Here is a 19,628-nt window from a genome sequence, read left to right as displayed (position 1 = left end):
AGGCTACGACGGTGCCGGAACGGCTGAGAAGAGCTACCCGGCGTCCGAGGTCAGGGGCCACGGCCGAGAGGAGCTACCCCACGCCCCCAAGCCCAAGGCCAGGGGCGGCGGCCAGGAGGAGCAACCCCATGTCCAAAGAACCGTGGCTGCGCGGGCACAGGAAGGCCTAGAGGAGCTATCCTATGTTGAAAGTCAGGAAGGGTGGCGGTGAGGAGATACCCCTCGTCCAGGTAAGGAGCAGTGGCTGCACTTTGCTGGAGCAGCCGTGAAGAGATACCCCACGCCCAAGGTAAAAGAAACCCAAGTAAGACGGTAGGTGTTGCAAGAGGGCATCAGAGGGCAGACATACTGAAACCATATTCACAGAAAACTAGTCAATCTAATCACACTAGGAACACAGCCTTGTCTAACTCAATGAAACTAAGCCATGCCCGTGGGGCAACCCAAGACAGGCGGGTCATGGTGGAGAGATTTGACAGAATGTGGTCCGCTGGAGAAGAGAATGGCAAACCACTTCAATATTCTTGCCTTGAGAACCCCGTGAACAGTATGAAAAGGCAAAATGATAGGATACTGAAAGAGAAACTCCCCAGGTCAGTAGGTGCCCAATATGCTACTGGAGATCAGTGGAGAAATAACTCCAGAAAGAATGAAGGGATGGAGCCAAAGCAAAAAGAATACCCAGCTGTGGATGTGACCGGAGATAGAAGCAAGGTCCGATGCTGTAAAGAGCAATATTGCATAGGAACCTGGAATGTCAGGTCCATGAATCAAGGCAAATTGGAAGTGGTCAAACAAGAGATGGCAAGAGTGAACGTCGACATTCTAGGAATCAGCGAACTGATGGACTGGAATGGGTGAATTTAACTCAGACGACCATTATATCTACTACTGTGGGCAGGAATCCCTCAGAAGAAATGGAGTGGCCACCATGGTCAACAAAAGAGTCCGTAATGCAGTACTTGGATGCAATCTCAAAAACGACAGAATGATCTCTGTTTGTTTCCAGGCAAACCATTCAATATCACAGTAATCCAAGTCTATGCCCCAACCAGTAATGCTGAAGAAGCTGAAGTTGAACGGTTCTCTGAAGACCTACAAGACCTCTTAGAACTAACACCCAAAAAAGATGTCCTTTTCATTATAAGGGACTGGAATGCAAAAGTAGGAAGTCAAGAAACACCTGGAGTAACAGGCAAATTTGGCCTTGGAATACGGAATGAAGCAGGGCAAAGACTAATAAGAGTTTTGCCAAGAAAATCCACTGGTCATAGCAAACACCCTCTTCCAACAACACAAGAGAAGAATCTACACATGGACATCACCAGATGGTCAACGCCGAAATCAGATTGATTATGTTCTTTGCAGCAAGATGGAGAAGCTCTGTACAGTCAACAAAAACAAGACCAGGAGCTGACTGTGGCTCAGATCATGAACTCCTTATTGCCAAATTCAGACTTAAATTAAAGAAAGTAGGGAAAACCACTAGACCATTCAGGTATGACCTAAATCAAATCCCTTATGATTATACAGTGAAAGTGAGAAATAGATTTAAGGGCCTAGATCTGATAGATAGAGTGCCTGATGAACTATGGACTGAGGTTCGTGACATTGTACAGGAGACAGGGATCAAGACCATCCCCATGGAAAAGATGCAAAAAAGCAAAATGGCTGTCTGGGGAGGCCTTCCAAATAGCTGTGAAAAGAAGAGAAGCGAAAAGCAAAGGAAAAAAGGAAAGATATAAGCATCTGAATGCAGAGTTCCAAAGAATAGCAAGGAGAGATAAGAAAGCCTTCCTCAGCGATCAATGCAAAGAAATAGAGGAAAACAACAGAATGGGGAAGACTAGAGATCTCTTCAAGAAAATTAAAGATACCAAGGGAACATTTCATGCAAAGATGGGTTCGATAAAGGACAGAAATGGTATGGATGTAACAGAAGCAGAAGATATTAAGAAGAGGTGGCAAGAATACACAGAAGAACTGTACAAAAAAGATCTTTACAACTCAGATAATCACGATGGTGTGATCACTGACCTACAGCCAGACATCCTGGAATGTGAAGTCAAGTGGGCCTTAGAAAGCATCGCTATGAACAAAGCTAGTGGAGGTGATGGAATTCCAGTTGAGCTATTTCAAATCCTGAGAGATGATGCTGTGAAAGTGCTGCACTCAATATGCCAGCAAATTTGGAAAACTCAGCAGTGGCCACAGGACTGGAAAAGGTCAGTTTTCATTCTAATCCCAAAGAAAGGCAATGCCAAAGAATGCTCAAACTACCGCACAACTGCACTCATCTCACATGCTAGTAAAGTAATGCTCAAGATTTCTCCAAGCCAGGCTTCAGCAATATGTGAACCGTGAACTTCCTGATGTTCAAGCTGGTTTTAGAAAAGGCAGAGGAACCAGAGATCAAATTGCCAACATCTGCTGGATCATGGAAAAAGCAAGAGAGTTCCAGAAAAACATCTATTTCTGCTTTATTGACTATACCTAAGCCTTTGACTGTGTGGATCACAATAAAATGTGGAAAATTCTGAAAGAGATGGGAATACCAGACCACCTGATCTGCCTCTTGAGAAATCTGTATGCAGGTCAGGAAGCAACAGTTAGAACTGTAGATGGAACAACAGACTGGTTCCAAATAGGAAAAGGAGTACATCAAGGCTATATATTGTCATCCTGCTTATTTAACTTATATGCAGAGTACATCATGAGAAACACTGGGTTGGAAGAAGCACAAGCTGGAATGAAGATTTTTGGGAGAAATATCAATAACCTCAGATATGCAGATGACACAACCCTTATGGCAGAAAGTGAAGAGGAACTAAAAAGCCTCTTGATGAAAGTGAAAGAGGAGAGTGAAAAAGTTGGCTTAAAGCTCAACATTCAGAAAATGAAGATCATGGCATCTGGTCCCATCACTTCATGGGAAATAGATGGGGAAATAGTGTCAGACTTTATTTTTTTGGGCTCCAAAATCACTGCAGATGGTGACTGCAGCCATGAAATTAAAAGACGCTTACTCCTTGGAAGGAAATTTATGACCAACCTAGATAGCATATTCAAAAGCAGAGACATTACTTTGCCAACAAAGGTCCGTCTAGTCAAGGCTATGGTTTTTCCTGTGGTCATGTATGGATGTGAGAGTTGGACTCTGAAGAAGGCTGAGTGCCGAAGAATTGATGCTTTTGAACTGTGGTGTTGGAGAAGACTCTTGAGAGTCCCTTGGACTGCAAGGAGATCCAACCAGTCCATTCTGAAGGAGATCAGCCCTGGGATTTCTTTGGAAGGAATGATGCTAAAGCTGAAACTCCAGTACTTTGGCCACCTCATGCGAAGAGTTGACTCATTGGAAAAGACTGTGATGCTGGGAGGGATTGGGGGCAGGAGGAGAAGGGGACGACAGAGGATGAGATGGCTGAATGGCATCCCTGACTCGATGGATGTGAGTCTGAGTGAACTCCGGGAGTTGGTGATGGACAGGGTGGCCTGGCGTGCTGTGATTCATGGGGTCGCAAAGAGTCGGACACGACTGAGCGACTGAACTGAACTGATGTATTTTCTATAGTGAAAGGGTAATTTTAATGGCTTTCAGGATGAACCAAGAATGTAGGGGAGGGATGGAAATAAAGAGAAATGCATTCTTTCACAAGTGATGAGATATTTCACTGAAGTGTTTCTTGCCTCAGGTAAAACTGTACAAAAGTCTGGGACTTCCCTGGTGGTCCAGTGATTAAGAATCTGCCTGTATGTAGAAGGACAAGATGATCTTTAATGATAGTAAAACCCTTGAAATATGTCATTTAAGTATGAGAGACTATACTAGCATGCTATCAACATCTGGTCATGGGACAAAATACTGAGGGACCAATAAGGACCTAGGATGAATAAAAATATTTCTAAATTTACAGATCCAGATTTTACATGTTCTTAAGTCTAATCATATGGTATAATTTTAAAATTCCATATTCAGATGAAATAAACACTCAGGTAGCTCCTATAAATCTTAGAATTTCATAAACGGATAAGGGCTTCAGAGTGTTCAGAAAGCACTTCTTGAGGAAATTCACAAAGGTTCACAGGGAATCTAGAAATTTCCATTTAGGCTCTAGCTGTCATCCTGTTTAAGATGCTGAACTAAAATGATAACACTTTCCAAGGGACAGAAGCATCATGTTTTAATTCAATACTCTGCTTTAGTTTTTCATACAGAAACTGGTTCTTTTTCTTTGTAATAATTTTAATATTGCCTTAGAACAAAGCATATGATAAAAACCTTGATATTGGTATTTTGATTTTAGGACTAAAAATGGGAAGGTGTAAAAAATGGATATGAATCATGCAATTGCCATATCCAAAGGTCATAACCATTCAAAAATATCCTTAAGATTGATATATGCATGTGTCCTCAGTTGCTTCAGCCATGTCCAACCCATTGTGACCCCATGGACTATAGCCTGTCAGGCCCCTCTGTCCATGGGGTTCTCTAAGCAAGAATACTAGAGTGGGTTGCCATGCCCTCCTCCAGGGGATCTTCCCAACCTAGGGATGGAACCTTCATCTCCTGCACTGTAGGCAGATTCTTTTCTGCTGAGCTACCAGGGAAGCCCTAAGATCGACATCAGTTCAGTTCAGCTCAGTTCAGTTCAGTCACTCAGTCTTGTCTCACTCTTTGCGACCCCACGGACTGCAGCACACCAGGCCTCCCTGTCCATCACCAACTCCCGGAGCTTGCTCAAATTCATGTCCATTGAGCCGGTGATACCATCCAACCATCTCATTCTCTGTTGTCCCTTTCTCCTCCTGCCTTCAATCTTTCCCAGCATCAGGGTCTTTTCCAATGAGTCAGTTCTTTGCATCAGGTGGCCAAAGTGTTGTAGTTTCAGCTTCAGCATCAGTCTTTCCAATGAATATTCAGGACTGATTTCCTTTAGGATTGAGTGGTTGGATCTCCTTGCTGTCCAAGGGACTCTCAAGAGTCTTCTCCAACACCACAGTTCAAAAGCATAATTCTTCAGCACTCAGCTTTCTTCACAGTCCAGCTCTCACATCCATACATGACTACTGGAAAAACCATAGCTTTGACCTTTGTTGGCAAAGTAATGTCTCTGCTTTTTAATATGCTGTCTAAGTTGATGATAGCTTTTCTTCCAAGGAGCAAGATTGATATAAGTAACTCCTATTTCATACAATGGAACAAGTCATGAAAAATGACAGTTTTAGAATCAAGATTGATGTAAAGTCAATCCTTTGGACAGATGGACAGAATGCACAGGAGCAAAAAAAAAGTAAATTTAAAGGTCTGAGGCCACAGGTTAAATGCTGTTTCTTAAACTCTTGCCTATTTTGGGAAAAGTTTAAAAAGGATTCCTCTCTCAAGGACACTTTGCCTTGAAAAAAAATTGTCAAAAAAGCAGTGTTTGTATTACAGCTCTTCTTTCTGAAATGCCTGACCAGCAGCTTCTTAATTAGGAAATCAATTGCTGATGAGGTCTTAATTAAGAAGTCTTTTGCTCTCGGGCATGGGAATAGTGACCCACTTATTCCAGCTGTCATGAAAATCAGCTAACCTCTAAAATCTATATGGGGGAGTATAAATATATGCATATGTGTGTGTTTAAAAATTAATCATACTATACCTTTTCTTCTAGCTTTTGTGAGAGAAAAAGGATGACACCATCGAATGCTTTTGCTTTGTTGGAGAGTTCCCTGTGACTATAAAGCAGAGCAATTCTCAGCCTTCTAGACTCTATATCCGGACTATATGTCACATGATACTGGTATAGCTGCCAGTCCTGGGGCACGTCTAAATTAAAGAGATTTGTGACCAGTTTCACAGGTATTCCACTGGAACCTGAAGAAAACAAATAAAAAATATTTTTTAGTGAAAAAAAGGCATCATGTCCATATTAATCACGGCATTCAAAAATTTATTTGCATATGCATAATTGCTGCTGGAAAGCAAGAACTTTTGTTCAGTGACACGAAGTAAGCTTGAGTAACCGGCAGCCTGATAACCTTACAAGCATGCATGCTAAGTCACTTCAGTCGTGTCTGACTCTTTGGGATCCCATGGACTGTAGCCCACCAGGCTCCTCTGTCCATGGGATTCTCCAGGCAAGAATACTGGAGTGGGTTGCCATGCCCTCCTCCAGGGGATCTTCCCAACCCAGGGATCGAACCCATGTCTCATGTCCCCTGCATCAGCAGGCAGATTCTTTACCACTAGTGCCACCTGGAAAGCAGAGTCCTACAAACAAAAGGATCACATTGGCAAAGCAGGCCTCATAAGAACCAAAGAGCAGGAACTGACCTTGTTTGGGGAGAAGAGAAACATCTGAATTCAACTACCCTAGAACTCCTTCCAAAGACTGCCTTCGTGCTGATTCTGTGCAACTCAAATCATTCAAGTGAAAACTTTGTAACTGAGCAAGACCCCATGGGACCTTCCTGGGACAGACCCTTCTTCCATATCGTCTGCTTTCGCTCCTCTCTAAGTACCTGCCGCTGCTGCTGTTGCTAAGTTGCTTCAGTCATGTCCGACTCTGTATGACCCCATAGACGGCAGCCCACCAGGCTCCCCCGTCCCTGGGATTTTCCAGGCAAGAACACAGGAGTGGGTTGCCATTTCCTTCTCCAAAGCATGAAGGTGAAAAGTGAAAGTGAAGTTGCTCAGTCGTGTCCGACTCTCCGTGACCCCATGGACTACAGCCTACCAGGCTCCTCTGTCCATGGGATTTTCCAGGCAAGAGTACTGGAGTGGGGTGCCATTGCCTTCTCCCTCTAAGTACCTAGATAATAGTATCTAGTGCACATTTTCTGAATTGTTTTACAGATGCTAAAACCCCCACCCAACGAAAGAATTTAACTATCTGATGACCATGATCATGTAGCTTCTAGACCTACTGGCACCTAAGGATTAATAGGGCTTCCCAGGTGGCTCAGTGGTAAAGAATCCGCCTGCCAACGCAGGGGACATGAGTTTAATCCCTGGGTCACAAAGATCCCCTGCTCCAGAATTCTTGCCTGGGAAAGCCCACGGACAGAGGAGCCTGACCGGCTATAGTCCATGGCGTTGCAAAGAGTCGGACACTGAGCAACTGAGCATACACACACACCAGGAAGTTTGGGCTTTTTGAGCATTAGCTGTCCTAGACTCCTTGTTCAGTGCCTCATAACAAACACTGCACTTTCCCTAACTGCAACCTGGTGTGTCAGTAGACTGACTACTGCGCGTGGGTGAGGGGGCCCATTTGGTTTGGTAAGTTTCAGATGCTGCTCTGAAATTATGGAGCTCTCGGATTAGAAGGAAACTCTCCAGTTTTTACCATGAATAGAGCCCCACCCCTCCCCCCGGCCCATTCTCTTGGAATTTCAGATAATAAAAAGTTTACCATATTTCAGAAAATACTGAAACACTACAGTCAGTGGTTAGATGGCTCTGTAAGCCCCAGAGAAGGAGCAGAAGAAGAAATTTCACATCTTCCCTGTGTGAGAACAGACAGGACTCTGAGCTTCTGTTTTTTGCAGGCACAGGAAGGCCATGTGAGCTTCCCGGAACTCCAGGCCCTACAGAACTTTTATTCACCTCTTCAAAATCTAGAAGACAGGGACTTCCCTGGGTCAGTGGCAGATTCCAGGTCCCAATACAGGGTACCTGGGTTCCATCCCCGGTCAGGGAACCAGATCCCACACACTGCGACCAAGAGTCTGTAGGCCACAACCAAAGATCCTGAATGCAGCAATGAAGACACCCGGCACAGCCGAATGAATACACATTTTAAAAATTGTTTTAAAAAACTCTACAGGACAAATTCAGAGATGGCCGTGACACAGTGGTCAGCGCCCAGGATCCTGTAAACTCCACCAGGACAGACTCTAAGAGGGCACAAAGAAAGCACTCTCACCTCTCCTCTGAAAGAATAATCCAGTGTTTGTCTTACAGGACAGAATTATCAGTCACTGTTTCACATTTCTCATGGAGGAAGTGGAAACATGAGCCCTGAGGTCATGAGGATAAAATAGTATCCTGTGTACCTTAGGAAATATTCCCTCGGTTTTGACACGTGTATTGACTGAAAAATAACGCACAACTTAAAAGATGAGAATTATGTTTTATTCAGTGGACAAAACTGAGGGCTTAAGCTTGAGACACGGCATCTCAGATAACTCTGAGAGTCTGCCTGTAAGGAGGCAAGGGAAGAGCAGGATAGATAGGAGTTTTTGCAACAAAGACCAGGGAGTCGGAAGCTCTAAAGATGATTGTAATTAAAGAAAGCCAGACATCCTGTGTTAATGACTTTAGCACCTTTCTATGTATGAAAGTGACAGTGTTAGTCACTCAGTCATGTCCAGCTCTTTCAGAACCCCATGGGCTATAAGCCACCCCAGCTCCTCTGTCCATGGAATTCTCCAGGTAAGAATACTGGAGTGGGTTGTTGCTGTTTCCTTCTCCAGGGGATCTTCCTGACCCAGGGATCAAACCTGGGTTGCCTGCATTGCAGATGGATTCTTTACTACATGGGAGGATGCAAAAGTCGGTTCACTGAAATCATTCCTTTGCCATGCACCTCAGCTACAGGGGCCAGTATCCTATTCTTTCCCACTTGGAGAGGGGCTGCAGTAACTGAGGGCTTGGCAGTGGGCAGCCCTCATCCTTAATGTAAATTAACAACATCCTTAATTTACTGATACAGTACGCAATACTTTTTTTCATTGACATGTGTAAATACCCAGTAGGAACAAGGAATCATTGTGCTATTTTATTCAAAGGAAAGTTTTTTGTCACTGTCCTCCTGAAGGCCATGCCAACATATTTTAGTTGCTCATATTAATGGATAAACAGAAGTCAGGTAGAATGTCCGAGCAGGCAGGCAACCCTTTGAGATCACTTAACCAAGTGTGTTCAAACTGTAATCCTATCTCATTAGTGTTACAGTTATGAAAATAAGTGAGGCGAACCATCACGTTTCATAGAAAGACTAGGATACAACAGAATGGATCCAAGAGCCCTGCCACTGGAAGGACAACACTGCCTCATGAAACTTTGTTTCTGTTGTGTTTGTGTAGTGTGTGTATTGGAGAAGGCAGTGGCACCCCACTCCAGTACTCTCGCCTGGAAAATCCCATAGGCAGAGGAGCCTGGTGGGCTGCAGTCCATGGGGTGGCTAAGAGTCTGACACGACTGAGCGACTTCACTTCCACTTTTCACTTTCATGCATTGGAGAAGGAAATGGCAACCCACTCCAGTATTCTTGCCTGGGAGAATCCCAGGGATGGGGGAGCCTGGTGGGCTGCCGTCTATGGGGTCGCACAGAGTCAGACACGACTGAAGCGACTTAGTAGTAGTAGGAGTGTGTGTATGATGGATAAGGATTTATCTACTTATTTTTGTTGCATGGTTTGAAAGAGTTTGAAAAAGTCTGATCTGAAGGCTTTCTGCATCACCGAGTCTTAACTTTTGGAAGGAATTACAAAGTCTTTTGAGGATCCTATAAAAACAGTAGGCCTACTTTTCCAAAAATACACATAAAATTTTAGGTTGCAATTTCAAGGGTAAGCCTAGAATCATCGTAAAGAATTCCCCAAACAGGCTACACTTTTCTTTTTAGAGCTTAAGTCCAGAAAGGTTATTTTTCCCCATACAAGAAAAAGTTGAGAAAGGGACAAAGCATCTTTGCAGACCCCTACCTCAGACATAAAGAGAAAATGTTTTCAATGTATGAAATGCAGTTTTACAGAAAATGTTATTCTTCCTATTAATAAAAGAGAGAATTAAGGCTAAAACAACGAGTGTCTAGATAACGTTTTTGTTTGTTTGGTTTGGGTTTTTGCCTTTCTTTTTCTATATTTATTTTTAATTGATTGATGACTGCTTTCCAATATTGGTTTGATTTCTGTCATACATCAACATGAATTAACCGCAGGTAGACATATGTCCCCTCTCTCCTAAACCTCCCTGCCACCCTTAGATAATGTTTTAAATATAGCAGATGCTCAATACATATCTTTGAAGTCAAGATATGAACTTATTTTAGATCTGGAAATTAAAATTCCTTAGGTAAGATTTGGTAATATTAAAAAGAAAGAAAGTTAAGTAACATGAAGAGTGAGTACCTGTTTTGCAGTCTCTCACATGGGCCAGTTTCTCTCTTGTACAGACAGCCAAATCCATGATGTCCCTTCTGACTTTCCCACCTCTTTCCTGGAAGGTACATCCAGAATCACTCGGAGATATACCACCTGCATTTAAAATATGAAGAAAATACCATAATATCTCATATTTCATGCTAGTGATATTGCTTACAACTATTATATAAAAAATGCATCTAGAACCAAAACTCAGATTTTTGTGGCTTTTAATAAAACTGACCCACATTGCTGAAAACAACGGGGAATGTACAGAAGTCTGCGGCCTGAAAATTGAAAATCATGAAGGAAGCATGGTATGTTTTCTTAAAAATAACAGACCCTGGGTTAGTCCCACCTCATACAACATTTGGGGCTGCTCTGATTCTCCTCTTGACTAAGGAGGAGGCTCTCTTTCCCTACATTCTGCTCCACGCCCACTGATGGAGGGTTGGTCTCCCTCCTGTAGCTCTTGTGTAACACCTGAAGAATTACAAATTAAGATTGTCCACATCAACTTCTGCACAGATTGAGGCTGAAAATCTCCCAACCTTCCCAACCACAGGAAGAGAAATGCCCAGAGGCTGTCATCAGTTTTTATGCTAGATCATTCCTCTGAGAGTGAAAGTCAGCACTCCACCTTGGGGCATGGCAGTGTTTCAGGATCTAGAAAACATGAAATTGAAATCTATTTCCAGATGAATATTTTCTTTTTTAAACAAGTATAACGATACTGATTTTGGATATAACTTTGACACTTTGAAGATAGTGTCAAAATATCAATTTTACATTACAAAATTATTACTACAAAGTAACATGACTAATAGTATACAAATCTCTTTCCTTTGATATAGTCACGATATGCAACTACCCCAAATGGCACTACCCACTCACCCAAAACTGCTGTCCATACCTTTTCCAGTGGAGTCGGGGTCTTTCAGGAAAATAACAAAATTTATTTCATTTTTTAAAATTTGATTATTCTTGCTGATTACTGTCAAATAATGTCTGGTGGTTTCTAAAAATTCAGTCTACCATAGATGCTGGGAAAGATTGAAGGCAGGATGAGATGGTTCGATGGCATCACCAACTCAATGGACATGAGTCTGAGCAAGCTTCAGGAGTTGGTGATGGACAGGGAAGCCTGGCATGCTGCAGTCCCATGGGGTCGCAAAGAGTCGGACACGACTGAGCGACTGAACTGATAGAATGGTAGTTGCCAGAGTCTGGTAAAAATCGTTCAGTCTTGCCCGACTCTTTGCGACCCTGTGAACTATACACTCCGTGGAATTCTCCAGGCCAGAAAGTGGGTAGCCTTTCCCTTCTCCAGGAAATCTTCCCAACCCAGGAATCGAACCCAGGTCTCCTGCATTGCAGGCTGGATTCTTTACCAACTGAGCTATCAGGAAAGACCTCCAGAGTTTGGGGGGAGGGGCAAATGGAGAGGTATTGTTAAATGTGTACTAAGTTTCAATTTTGCAAGAGCAGAAAGGTTCCAGAGATGGATAATGGCAATGGCTGCACAATGTGAATATGGTTAATGCCACTGGACTGTGCACTTCAACATTGTTAAAATGGTCAATTTTAAAAGTAAAAATATTCAGTCTACCCTCAATGGATGAACAGTTTCCATCACTTGCTAGTCACAAGGATGTGCAGCAGATGTGGAAAGAAATTTTCAAAGAAAAGCTGGAATAACACTTGCATGATGGCAATAGGGCTGGAATTATGAGACCATACATTTACACTGTCTAAGTCACTTGGTCTGCAGTACTCTATCACAGCGGCCCTGGGAAACCAGCTCATTGGGCAGCCAACTCGCACTGTGTGCTATGGGCTATTTAGAGTAGCATGTCAACGAGTATCTTGAGGTCAAATCTGGATTTGCAAGGAAGAGGGCTCCCATCAAATGGTGATGTCTACTACAGGTGGGAAAGGAAGACAGAATGGGAAACAGGCATGCCAGGTTTCTACCATCTCTGCAAGGCAATAGTACTGACATTTGTATGTCATAAAGAAATTTTTAAAGATTTTTTTTCAAATTTATTCAGTAAGAAACAGAAAGAAATCAGAAAAACTGGCTTCCTAACGTCTGGGGGTTCCCAACGGCCAAACACTACCAGGAAATTCAGTGGCAGACTCTGTGCTTGGAGGTCTCAAAGAAACACAACAAACACAGAGGGATGCTTCAAGGAAAGGAAGGCAGGATGCTCAAGAAGTGAGTCTGCTGCTCAAAGGCTTGGTCAAGTCACTCCTATTTCATTCAGATGGGATGGAACTGAATGGAACAGATGGAGCTGCACTTACATTTCTGTGAAATCCTGCTTGTTCTCTCACAGTCACTGCTAGAGGATGCTTCATTATCAATAAGCGCAACAGATGGAGGCTGAAATGAGTAAAGATATTCGGTCAGAGTTAAGATATTATGTCATACACTAAAACCTTCTCACGAGATGAGAATGAGAATGACATCATGTCCTATGTCATTAGAGTACCATGAGCTAGGAAAAGAAAATGTTAGCAGGTAAGATGCTTGAGAGAGGAGAAAAGATTGTCCATTTTAGAAAAGAAGATAAAGCAGAGCTACAGTTTTCCCTATTCATTAATCTTTGATTTCAACGCTAACTGTGAGCCGGATACAGGCTTTAGCCCCCAGAGGCAAAGGTGTGAGCCTTGCACCCCAAAGTGAAGTTGCTCAGTCGTGTCTGACTCTTTGAGACCCCATGGACTGTAGCCTACCCGGCTCCTCCGTCCATGGGGTTTTCCAGGCAGGAATATTGGAGTGGGTTGCATTTCCTTCTCTAAGAAGGTCATCAAATGGAAGGTGGCACAGGTGGTCACAAGCTTCCTGGTGACAGACGATAAAGAATTTGCCTGCAATGCAGGAGATGAAGGTTCGATCCCTGGAGAAGGAACTGGCAACCCACTCCAGTGTTCTTGCCTGGAGAAATCCATGGACAGAGGAGCCTGTTGGGCTATAGTCCATGGGATTGCACAGGGCTGGACACAACAGAAGCGACTAATATACACACAGATGATCACAGAACTCACACTTCTGTAGCCCTCAGACATAGGGACTCTGATGTGAACAAGTTTGTAGCAGGGAAATAAACTGAGCCCAGAGGATCTGGGCTACCAGTCTGATGATGACACTCGTGAAAAAAACTGGTCCAAAATTAGTTCACAAAACAGATGAAAAGAACCATTAATATTTTCTCTTCACAGTAATTCTCTGTTGAAGAAGGTATAAATCTTAGCCTGCTTTAAAAAAAAAAAAAAGGGAAAAATCAACAGAAGACCTCTTTCTGAGAGTAAAGGCATAATAAGGACACACTACTCACATAACACTTCTGGTCTAAGATGTTACTCCAAATACTAAGTTTTTGCTAAGTATTGCTCCAAATACTAAGTGTAACGTCACTCAGAAATTGCAGATATGCTTCTCAATTCAACCAAGCTGCCTAAGTTTAATAAGGAGCCCTATGCACAGTGGTTGATTCTAAATTTCGTGTTTGAAATTATTTCTTTTTATATAAATTAGGGAGATGGGTCATATTAAGTTACATACCAAATAATAGTACCTTTAAAGGTACAGTCTTTTTCACCAGGGGACTTGCAAACGAATGAAGTAATTATAACTCAGAAAACAGAAAATAGTGATTCACTCGCCTCCCACTTTCAGTCCTTTTCAGCGGCCAAAACATCTACATTAATATCTTACTCAGATAAGCTCCCCAACAGGAAATTTTACATATATATATATACATATATATATACAGAAACCCTGGAAAGACTCAAAGTTGAAAGAGAAGAGAAGAGAAGAGAAATCGCTGCTTTCTAGCAGAGAGGGAGAGAGATATGCAGAGAAAGGCAGTGTCCACGGAGGAGCGGTAGGAGGGAGACAGCTCAGCTGGAGGCCCCCGGGCACGCCCCACCTCCGCGGCGCCGGGGCTGCGGGCCATGCCCCGCGCCCTCACGCGGGCGCGGCCGCTCATGTCCCCGCGGAGCCCAGAGGCAGCCAAGTCTCCGTGAGGGCGCTTCTTCGCCGGCATCTGGACGGCACAGCACCGACAGGGGCGGAGCGGGTGGATCTACGCAGAATCGCGGCCGGGGCTCCAGGGTGGGTGGAGCCGGGCGCCCAGAGGGGGCGGGGGGAGCGCGTGGGCCGGAGGGGGTGGGAGACTGCAGCCAGACTTTTCTTTGCATCTGCCCCCCCCTCCCCGCCCCCCGCGCCTCAAATTTATCCAGCTTTCTAGTTTTTACCTATCACGCTTTTTTGTCTGTGTTATCTGTTCACTTCTGCTCCTGGCTTCTGGATGTCTTTGAATATGTCATGTCAGTGTTGTTTCTGAGAAGAAACTACTGGGGCATTGGGAGAATTCATTTAAAATTAAATTAATAGAAAAATGTGAAGGAATGCTTTAAAAAAAAAAAAAAGGTAGCCATCTCTTCATCTATGTGAGAGATGTGAGGGTTTTTCTGTTATTGTTCTGTGAATTGTCTGTTTATATCCTTGGCTGTTTTAAATTGTACTTCTCATGTTTTTCTTGTCATTTGAAAGACTTTTTTTCACAACATAGCAAATATCTACTCTTGATTTATCACCTGTTAATTTTAACTATAAAGTTCTTTATCTAATCAAGTCTTAATTTCGATGTAGTCAAATCTACTAATGTTTTATTTTATTGTTTGTGCTTTTCAGGTTTTATTTTTTTATTATTATTTATTTTATTTTTTAACTTTACAATATTGTATTGGTTTTGCCATATATCAACATGAATCCGCCACAGGTATACACGTGTTCCCCATCCTGAACCCTCCTCCCTCCTTACTCTCGTACCATCCCTCTGGATGGTCCCAGTGCACCAGCCCCAAGCATTCAGGTTTTCTTGAAAGAAGCTTTTCCCTGCCCTGAATTTACAAGGACTTCACAGGACATTGTGTTTCCCTGGTAGCTCAGATGGTACAGGATCTGCCTGCAATGCAAGAGACCTGGGTTTGATCCCTGGGTTGGGAATATACCCTGGAGAAGGGAATGGCAACCCACTCCATTATTCTTGCCTGGAAAATTCCATGGACAGTCCATGGGGTTGCAAAGAGTCGGACATGACTGAGGGACTAACACTTTCACTTCTTTCATATGACATTTATTAATTTTGTTTTCTAGTCACATAAGCTACCTTGTATCCTTTAAGAATTTATTTATATTTATACATATAAATATATATTTATATGATATGCATGATGTGAGGTAGGGATTTAACTTTATCTCACTATGGCAAGCTGTTTACCCCTAACATCATGTATTAAATTTATGTGATGGTTTCTGGAGGCACCGTCAAGAAATAGCAAATTTCCATGTGTATCTGGATCTGATTTTGTGTCTTCCATTTCTATTCTACTTATTTATATCTGCTCAGAATCAATACTTTACCCCTTTAAAAGAATTTTAATGACTTTAGCATTACTTATTTTTATTTTTTGGCCACACTGCATGGCATGTGGGATCTTAGTATCCCAAGGAGGGATCAACCTGCAGCCCCTGCAGTAGAAGCACAGAATCTTAACCACCGGATCACTAGGGAAGTCCCAGTACTTTACCTCTTTTAATTATTGTTTCTTTACATTACTCCTAAAATCTGGTGGGGCTAGTCTTTATTCTTTGATTTTTTTGATTCTCCGATTTATTTTTTGCAAACTATATTCTTCCATATAAGTTTTAAAATAAGTTTGTCAAGCTTCTTTAAAATTCCTGATTAATTTCCAATGGGCATTGTATGGAATATATAAGTTAGTTTGAGAAGAACTGTCTGCGGTCCATGGGGTCGCTAAGAGTCGGACACGACTGAGTGACCTCACTTTCACTTTTCGCTTTCATGCGTTGGAGAAAGAAATGGCAACCCACTCCAGTGTCTTGCCTGGAGAGTCCCGGGGACAGCGGAGCCAGGTGGGCTGCTGACTATGGATCACACAGAGTCGGACACGACTGAAGTGACTTAGCAGTAGTCACTCTTATAGTGTTATATTTCTTCATTTATTCAAGTGTCTCTTTATATCCTTTAATAGAATTTAATTTTTTTCATAAAAGCCTTGCATATTATTTAATTTATGGAAACATAGTTTTATTAGTAGTTTGAAGCATATCTTTTTTCATTATATTTTCTAATTGGTTATTATTAATACAGATACAGGATATTGATTTTTGTAAGTTGATATTGTTTATCAGATTTGCTGAACTCCTCAGTTCATATAGCTTGTCCTTTGATTTCATTAAGCTAGCATTTAGATGATCATGTCATCTACAAATAATAGTAATTTTATCTCATCCCTTCTTATTCTTATTTCTTTTACTTGTCTTATCATGTTGGTCAAGTTTTCCTGTATAGTTTTGAAAGTGACTGTGCTAGCTGATATTGTTTCTTCCTGACTTTAAAGAGACTATCTCTGAAATGTTTCCATTCTGAGTTTGCCATAAATATCAGGTTTATAATCTTTCACATTTTAAGGAAACTCCTCTCTAATCCTAATTTTCAAAGATTACTTTAATCATGAATATGTGTAGAACTTTATTAAATAAATCTATGCAAGGAGATCCAACCAGTCCATTCTGAAGGAGATCAGTCTTGCGTGTTCTTTGGAAGGAATGATGCTAAAGCTGAAACTCCAATACTTGGGCCACCTCATGCGAAGAGTTAACTCATTGGAAAAGACTCTAATGCTGGGAGGGATTGGGGGCAGGAGGAGAAGGGGACGACAGAGGATGAGATGGCTGGATGGCATTACTGATTCGATGGACGTGAGTCTGAGTGAACTCCAGGAGTTGGTGATGGACAGGGAGGCCTGGAGTGCTGCGATTCTTGGGGTCGCAAAGAGTCGGACACGACTGAGTGACTGAATTGAATTGAACTGAACTGATGAATATATTGAAAGCTGGTGCAGAGGTTATAGACTGCTTATTGTATAGATGGTTTATTGAAGTTATTTATTTATATATTTTACATCAGAATATTCTTTTATTAAGTTGTCTTGGGAAACCATTAGCCCTGAGGGCTGGAAGTGCAAGAGGTATAGTAGCCTTAGACAGAGATGACCAGTCTGGTCTTGGCTCAGTGAAGCCACTGTAATAAATATGTTTCTTTGAAAATGCATGAGTCTGAAAGTTGTGAGTGCTCATGAACTGCATGTTAAAAAATAGGGCAGGTGGAGAACAGAATCTGGACAAGGAATCTACTTTTGAAAAATCTGAGCTTTGTTGTGAATATAAAAATAATCTTTATGTAATGTTTTCCAAATTGACCACCTCAAATAAATCTGACTTGTACTGATGTGAGAACACCAACAGTGACAAGAAATGCTGAAAATACCACAGATAACTTCAAACAGTCAAATCCTTTCAATTTTCCAAATAGTAACTCATTATGAAATCAGAAATATTATTTCCAATAATTATCTGCATTTTCAACTCTCTACTATAATTATTATAACTGACATACAAATTCACACTGTGACCTCCACATATGATTTTTAAAGGCACTTGCGTATTCCTTGTAATAGAGAATTCACAGCATGGTTACAAGCACACATGAGCTTTAGAGTCTAATTGACATACAAATTCACACTGTGACCTCCACATATGATTTTTAAAGGCACTTGCATATTCCCTTTAACAGAGAATTCACAGAATGGTTACAAGCACACATGAGCTTTAGAGTCCTAAAGATTAGGATTTATATCTTAACTCCATCAACCCACTAGCTTTCTGTCTCAAGAACATGTACTTAATCTCACTTAGCCTCAGTTTCTTCAGCTGTAAAATGGAGATAAAGGTATGCCAGGATTTCTCAACCCTGGCACTATTCACATTTTGGCCCAGATAACGCATTATCTGGGGGGAGGGGGACCTCTCCTATACATTATAGGATGTTTAGTAGTAATCTTGGCCTCTAGACACCAGTATCTCTTGTCATTGTGAGAATCAAAAGTGTCCATAGACGCTGACAAATGTCTTCTGCAGGGTAAATTGCCCTAGATTAAGAACCACTGAGGAACTTCCCTGGTGGCCCAGTGGTTATGAGTCAACTTGCTAATGCAGGGGACATGGATTTGATTCCTAGTCCAGGAAGATCCCATATGCCATGGGGCAACTTAGCCCATGTCCACAACTACTGAGCTGCCTCTCTAGAGCTGAAGTTCTGCAACAAGAGAAGCCACCGAAGTAAGAGTTCTGAGCCCTGCAATCAGAGAGTAGTGTCCACTCATCACAACTAGAGAAAAGCCCACGCACAGCAATGAAGACCCAGAGCAACCAAAAAAAAAAAAAAAAAAAAGACTTTGCCTTCCAGCGCACAGGGTGTGGGTTCAATCCCTGGTCAGAGAACTAAGGTTTCACATACCTCACAGCTGAAAAACGAAAACTTAAAACAGAAGCATTACTGTAAAAAATTCAGTAAAGACTTTAAAAATGGTCCACATAAAAAAAAATCTTAAAAAACACAAAAAAACGAAGACCTACCAAAATATGGCTACGTCTCAAGGTTGTTTTGACTGTTTTGAGGATTAAATGAAATAATAATAATGACACAGTGTAGTGTGTGGCATGTAATAAAAATTGAAGTTCCAGTACTTTGGCCACCAGATGCAGCATCAACTCATTGGAGAAGACCCTGATGCTGGGAAAGATTGAAGGCAAGAGGAGAAGGGAACAACAGAAGATGAGATGGTTGGATGGCATCACTGACTCGATGGACAGGAGTTTGAGCAAACTCCAGGAGATGGTAAAGGACAGGGAAGTCTGGTGTGCTGCAGTCCATGGGGTCACAAAGAGTCGGACACAACTGAGCAACTGAACAACAATAACAAATTGTATTAGGGTTAGTTATTATTGATACCAGAGAGTAGGTTCTTGTCTCATGGCATAAAGAATTCAAAGATAAGACAAGGAGGTCAAGAAAGTAAAATGAGGATTTATATAGGTGATATGCTCTTAGGGGAAAGCAGGCAGACTCAGGTGAGTGGCTGTCCAGAGCTTCTTCAGCAGGTTGGTTATGTGGAGTGTAGAAATGAAGAGGTAGAATATTCACCGGGTAAGGAAGGTTTTGGGAGTCATATTCCCTGATTTTCATCCCAGCTCCACCTTCCTGAGAGGTGCAGGAATTTTTGTTCTTATTTAGTCTTGATTGGAATTGTCATGGTGTCTAGAGATTCCTGCCCTTCCTTGTCCACCCAAGGATCCCCATTGACCCCCATTGTTTGCAAGGCATGTGGGTTCTTGCCATTCGGCCCATGTCCCCTTTCTCTGCTCATGTCTAGCTAACTGCCTTCTTTGACATTATTATCATAAGAATATGTGATGAACACATTTTACAAAAGTTTACTTAATATAATTTTTGACATGTTTCATATTTGTGTCAAGTCCGTTCATGTGCACATACTGGCTCATAATGTTCCTAGTGCTGGACAACTCTTATCTTGTGCCACTCCTCACATTCTCTTCTGCC

General features: G+C 42.1%; 1 protein-coding gene across 1 annotated transcript in view; it reads right to left on the bottom strand.

The window, feature by feature from the left end:
* Positions 1-14,198, bottom strand: part of PIWIL4 (piwi like RNA-mediated gene silencing 4) — a 55,774-nt gene extending 41,576 nt beyond the window's left edge. The window contains exons 1-4 of the mRNA XM_025266963.3: positions 14,067-14,198; positions 12,439-12,517; positions 10,120-10,245; positions 5,643-5,857 (exon numbers count right to left, since the gene is read on the bottom strand). Of these exons, the coding sequence (XP_025122748.2) occupies positions 5,643-5,857; positions 10,120-10,245; positions 12,439-12,517; positions 14,067-14,183 (537 nt within the window). The 5' untranslated portion in view covers positions 14,184-14,198. The remainder of the gene's footprint in view (positions 1-5,642; positions 5,858-10,119; positions 10,246-12,438; positions 12,518-14,066) is intronic.
* Positions 14,199-19,628: the final 5,430 nt, after the last annotated feature.

Source organism: Bubalus bubalis, chromosome 16 (assembly GCF_019923935.1).
Source record: "Bubalus bubalis isolate 160015118507 breed Murrah chromosome 16, NDDB_SH_1, whole genome shotgun sequence".
NCBI lineage: Eukaryota > Metazoa > Chordata > Mammalia > Artiodactyla > Bovidae > Bubalus > Bubalus bubalis.
Note: the sequence above shows the minus strand (reverse complement) of the source record. Positions and strands in the feature narration are given on the sequence as shown.